We start from the raw sequence: 4760 nt of genomic DNA, 5'->3' as shown, positions 1-4760 counted from the left end.
CACATCATAAAGGATGATTATGTTATTTGGAAGGATGGGAGAGGGGTTTGGGGGGGGGGGCATATTATAGTGGGGAATTGTATGTGGTATGCACTTTTACATTCTATACTACTACCCCAGTAGACCTGATAGCATTCCCAAACAATCCCAACTTCATATTTTATAGGCGCTAAAACACTAACATACGACAAGATCTTTCCCTGTCTATGATCAGGTACCCATTTCCGGTCTGAGTGAAGTGAGGAACATTCTCGTAAAGTGCCTCTCCCAAGGGCACAACGTCGGGCCTGAGGCTCGAACCCCGAACCCGCAACCTCATGATAACGAATCCGGTAGCCTATAGACTACCGCTGCTACGTCGGACAGAACCTTGTAATTCTAGGGTAGGAACCAAAGAGTTTATTTTAATATTAACAGTATTAGAGTTCGTGGCAGTGATGTCACCACGTACACGAACGGGGGCTGCGTCTGCCCATTCTGAGACGCTGAACCCCAAGGGCAAGACATGCGCAGTTCAACAGAGGGTGAGTACTTTTTGTAACTCACGTGGAGGCGTCTCGGCGGTCTGAGGAGGACATCTAAAAGCTTGCAGGGGCAGGGTGGTGTTTAATATACTAATGCACGTGGGGAGCGGGGTGGGATCTTAGATTGTTTATGTAAATATGGGAGCACGCGAGCCATGCCGATGAGGATAAGAAGGCCCCATGTCTGACAAATGTGACGCCCCTGCTGCGAGCTCAGTGTATATTATTATCTTCTTTGGTAGCACCTGTTGTCAAAAGACCAGAAAGAGCGTCCTCAAACAGTTTATTATGTACTCATTTTGACCTCATGGTCTAAGTAACTCAAAACGGCCAAAAATGTCAGACAGAACTTTGTAATTCTGAGGTAGTGACTGCTGTCAAAAGACCAGAATGTGTGTCCTCAAAGAGTTCATTATGTGTAATAAATTAATAATAATAGATAGCATTTGTATAGCGCAAATCCCCGCTCAACAACAAGCACTATGCGCTTCACAATCTAAACTACCTCGTACTACCCCAGCAGACCTGAGAGCATTATGAAACGACCTCAACTTCCTGGGAAGCATACAGTGCACGCAGCCATTTATTGGCGCAAAAACACTAACATACTGAGAAGTTCTTTCGCTGTCTAAGGCCGGGTACCCATTCCCACCTGGGTGAAGTGAGGAAAATTTGTGTAAAGTGCCTTTCCCAAGGACACATCGTCGGGTCCGCGGCTCGAACCCCCAAACCGTACCCGCGACCTCACGATTACGAGTCCGGTAGCCTAACCACTAAGCCACCGACGCCACCGGCGTACTCACTTTCCTCACAGGTGGGTCTGTCCCCCGTCCACTGACCGTACTCGCAGTGCATGTAGCGGTTGGTGGTGGACAGTTTGAAGCCGGCTATGCAGAAGTAGCGGGCCCTGGACCCGTGGGACAGGCCGAAGAACACTCGGTGACCGTTGTCCACTTGCGGGGGAGGAGCGTTGCACGGGGCTGGTTTCCCAGGGGGGGGGGGATTGAGTAGAATAGAGAAACAAGAGTTAGGATTGTTTTGTTTTGTTAGTAAATATCATGTGTCTCTGTTCTTTAAAAATGAAATTAAAAAAACAACCTAGGAAATTAGTGACGATGATGATAAGGATGATGATGATGATGATGATGATGATGATGATGATGACGATGATGATGATGATGATAATGATGATGATGATGATGATGATGATGATGATCGACGCCCGCCAAATAAATAAAATAGATTGTGTTGGTGGAAACATAAAAAGGCCTACATTAAAAATAACAAACAAATATTTGTTTAAAAAGCAATCCTCGAACAAATTAGAAAAAGAATCCCTCCAAATATTTATAAATAATAAATCAGAGAACAAGAAAGCAAAAAAAATGTAAAAAAAAAATAATGAAAACTGTTCAATCATCTGAACAATAAATTTACGAACGAGTAAGTATAAAAAATGCCCCCCAAAACCTGTCGCCTTCGGCTTATGCGATTGTGGGGCCGCGTATTTTAGCGTTATTCTGCAGCATTTGCCTAATTTTGGATTCCCCGCATTTTTTCACGTTTTTTTTCATTTTTCACAAAACGATATTATTTAACGCCTCGCCGTGTGATTAAAGGGAAGTAATCACCGTAATAAGTCTCATTTAAGTGATAAGTTGGTTATTTCCCTTGTTAGAAGATCTTGGATCTGGTTTTGGATCGGGGATTTTGTTCCTTGAGCATGTTCAATTTTTCAATCCATCAAAAGTTGCTCTCATGTCTGCTGATGTTTCATGTTTGACAGGTGTCCCTGGTTTTAGTGAAATGCTAGCATCAGATGTCTAGACGTCCTTTTTTTTTCTTTTTAACATTTTTCTTACCTCTATAAATAGATAGCTAAAAGTTACAGACAGGGGCGAAGCGTCTATATAATCAAATAATCACTGCTTCCCTTTCTAATTTTGAAACATTGTCGCTGTCAAATTCATCCTTAAACGTAAACCTCATAAGTTAAATGTAAAAAGACGTTCGTAACCAACAACGAACAGTATGCCTAACATTCAAAACGGTTTCACGGCCACAGAAATAGCCTCCTCACCCCTCTCGGGCCACTCCATAAGCAGTCGCAAGCTTTGATTAAGTAAGCTTAAACTTAAAGTGAGGCTGGAATAGAGTTGAAGGGAACATGTGCATGGCAGTCAAAGCTGTTTCATTGCCACATATACCCTGTTCACCCTTTTGGGGCCACAGTTAAAAATCAATCACAAGCCCTGATTAAGTAAGCTAACTAACACTGGTCGAGTCTACCTCACAAATGTGAGGGGAACTAACTCTTAATAATCTCTTGACTGCTGCTTGTGCTTGTTTTTTTTCTTCGACTTTTTACCGTCCTATAATCAGATCGTGACCTCGATTATGACACCAGCTCCTGGCCGCGAAAGGCTAACAAAAACAGCCGAATGTGAAATTTAAAAAATAATAATTGTCATGTTCTACCAAAGAGTTAGACTCACTGGTAGATCTATAACATATAGATCTAGTACTGACATCTCTGCTTCTTTGCTTTGTGTTTATGTATTCACATCTAAAGTTAAGTTTAATTTTAGTGGGAACTGATATTTAATAAGATACTTTCCCGATTATTTTGGCGGTTGAACATACAATATGAATTCCGGATTTGTTTTCATTCACAACTCAGAGTCGCCGCCTCGAGTGAGATTCTTGTGTGATATCTACAGGCCATATTTAGTCCCATTTCACTTTGATTACCCTGTCAAACAAGTCAGCCTTCGCCCCTGGTTACAGAGACAATATTTTTTGGTTGATTTTTTTTTCTGACTGATGTTTTTCGTTTTCTTTCCAAATACACAACAGATTACTGATACTGATATGTTCTGTTTTCAATTTTTCTGTACATAAAACATGAACATGCTTGTTGAAAAAGTGCAAAACATGTTGCAAATAGTTTTACGGTAACTTGCATAATTTTTGCATAATTTTGCATTTTTCTTGCATAATTTGGCCATCTAAATTTGCATAATTCTGCGGGGACAGTAAAACTAACACGTCAATCATCAGAACTATCAAAAAACCTATTTGCCAGCCAACAAACTGAAGTATCTATCTACCAACCAACCAACAAACAACAAAGCAACCAGCCAACCAACCAAGCAACCAGGCAAGCAAGCAAACCGGCAAGCAAACAAGCAAACACCAACCAACCAACCAAAGAATCAAACACTCAAATAACCACCCCAGCAAAGAACTAATTAGGCTACCGAACAACTAATATTATTCGACTAACAAATGAATAAAAAAAAACCCCAACCCAACCAATCCACGGCCACGGACTGGTAAGTAACAACCCAAGACACCCCCCCCCCCCCCCCCTCAAAATAAAAAAAATCAAAAAAATCATTCAACCAACCAATCATGGAACAAATAATGAAAATAAAAAAAGCAATAACAAGAAAAAAAACAAACAAACAAAAAACTCCAACAAAAACCCCCAAAACAAACAACAGTCATCAAACAGGTATACACCCCCCCTCCCCCTTCCACATAAAACTCCATCAAACAAACAAACAAACAAACAAATAAACAAACAAACACAATAAGAAAGAAAGAAAGAAAGAAAGAAACAAACAAACAGACAACACGCAAACCAGCCAGTAAAATATAAATAAAGGAATAGATTAAAAATTATTTTAATTAAAAATATTCATATATAAAGCTCACCAGGCACACAGCGCGGAATGATGGTCCAGGTACCGTTGTAGCAGGTGACAGGTCTGGAGTCGTTGAGTACCAGCCCGTGCAGACAGCGAGGTCTGATGACGGTGGCGTGGTCAACCCACACGCCCTCTCGTCCGTTGGTGATGGTTCCATTCATGATGGTTGGCACCTGGCATTGGCCTGGAGGCGCGGGAGAGGAGAGGGAAAAGAACCGTTAACTCATTGTGGAAAAAAACTATTGTCTCTTTGAGAACAGAATCACAGAACCATTATCTCGTTGTGAACAGGGAGCATTATCTCTTTGTGAACAAGAGCATTATCCTATTGTGAACAGGAGCATAGTGAACAGAACCACTATCTCACTGTGAACATAATAATTATCTCATTGTGAACAGAACTATTATCTAATCCTGATCAGAACCTTTATATAAATTATTGTGTAGACGACGATGATGATGAAATTGTTGCGAAGCGCATAGAGCAAGCTCTTGAGCATGGATATGCGCTATATAAATGCAA

At 41.1% G+C, this 4760-nt stretch overlaps 1 protein-coding gene across 1 annotated transcript in view; it reads right to left on the bottom strand.

Moving 5' to 3' along the window:
• Positions 1–1327: 1327 nt before the first annotated feature.
• LOC101855704 (protein lev-9) overlaps positions 1328–4760 on the bottom strand; it is a gene marked incomplete at both ends in the record, with an annotated part of 7955 nt that continues 4522 nt past the window's right edge. The window contains 2 exon segments of the mRNA XM_013079324.1: positions 1328–1504; positions 4245–4421. Of these exon segments, the coding sequence (XP_012934778.1) occupies positions 1328–1504; positions 4245–4421 (354 nt within the window).

The sequence above is a fragment of the Aplysia californica genome, unplaced genomic scaffold, assembly GCF_000002075.1.
Source record: "Aplysia californica isolate F4 #8 unplaced genomic scaffold, AplCal3.0 scaffold00048, whole genome shotgun sequence".
Classification (NCBI taxonomy): domain Eukaryota; kingdom Metazoa; phylum Mollusca; class Gastropoda; order Aplysiida; family Aplysiidae; genus Aplysia; species Aplysia californica.
The sequence above is the reverse complement of the archived record's forward strand: the minus strand, read 5'-3'. Positions and strand labels throughout refer to the sequence as shown.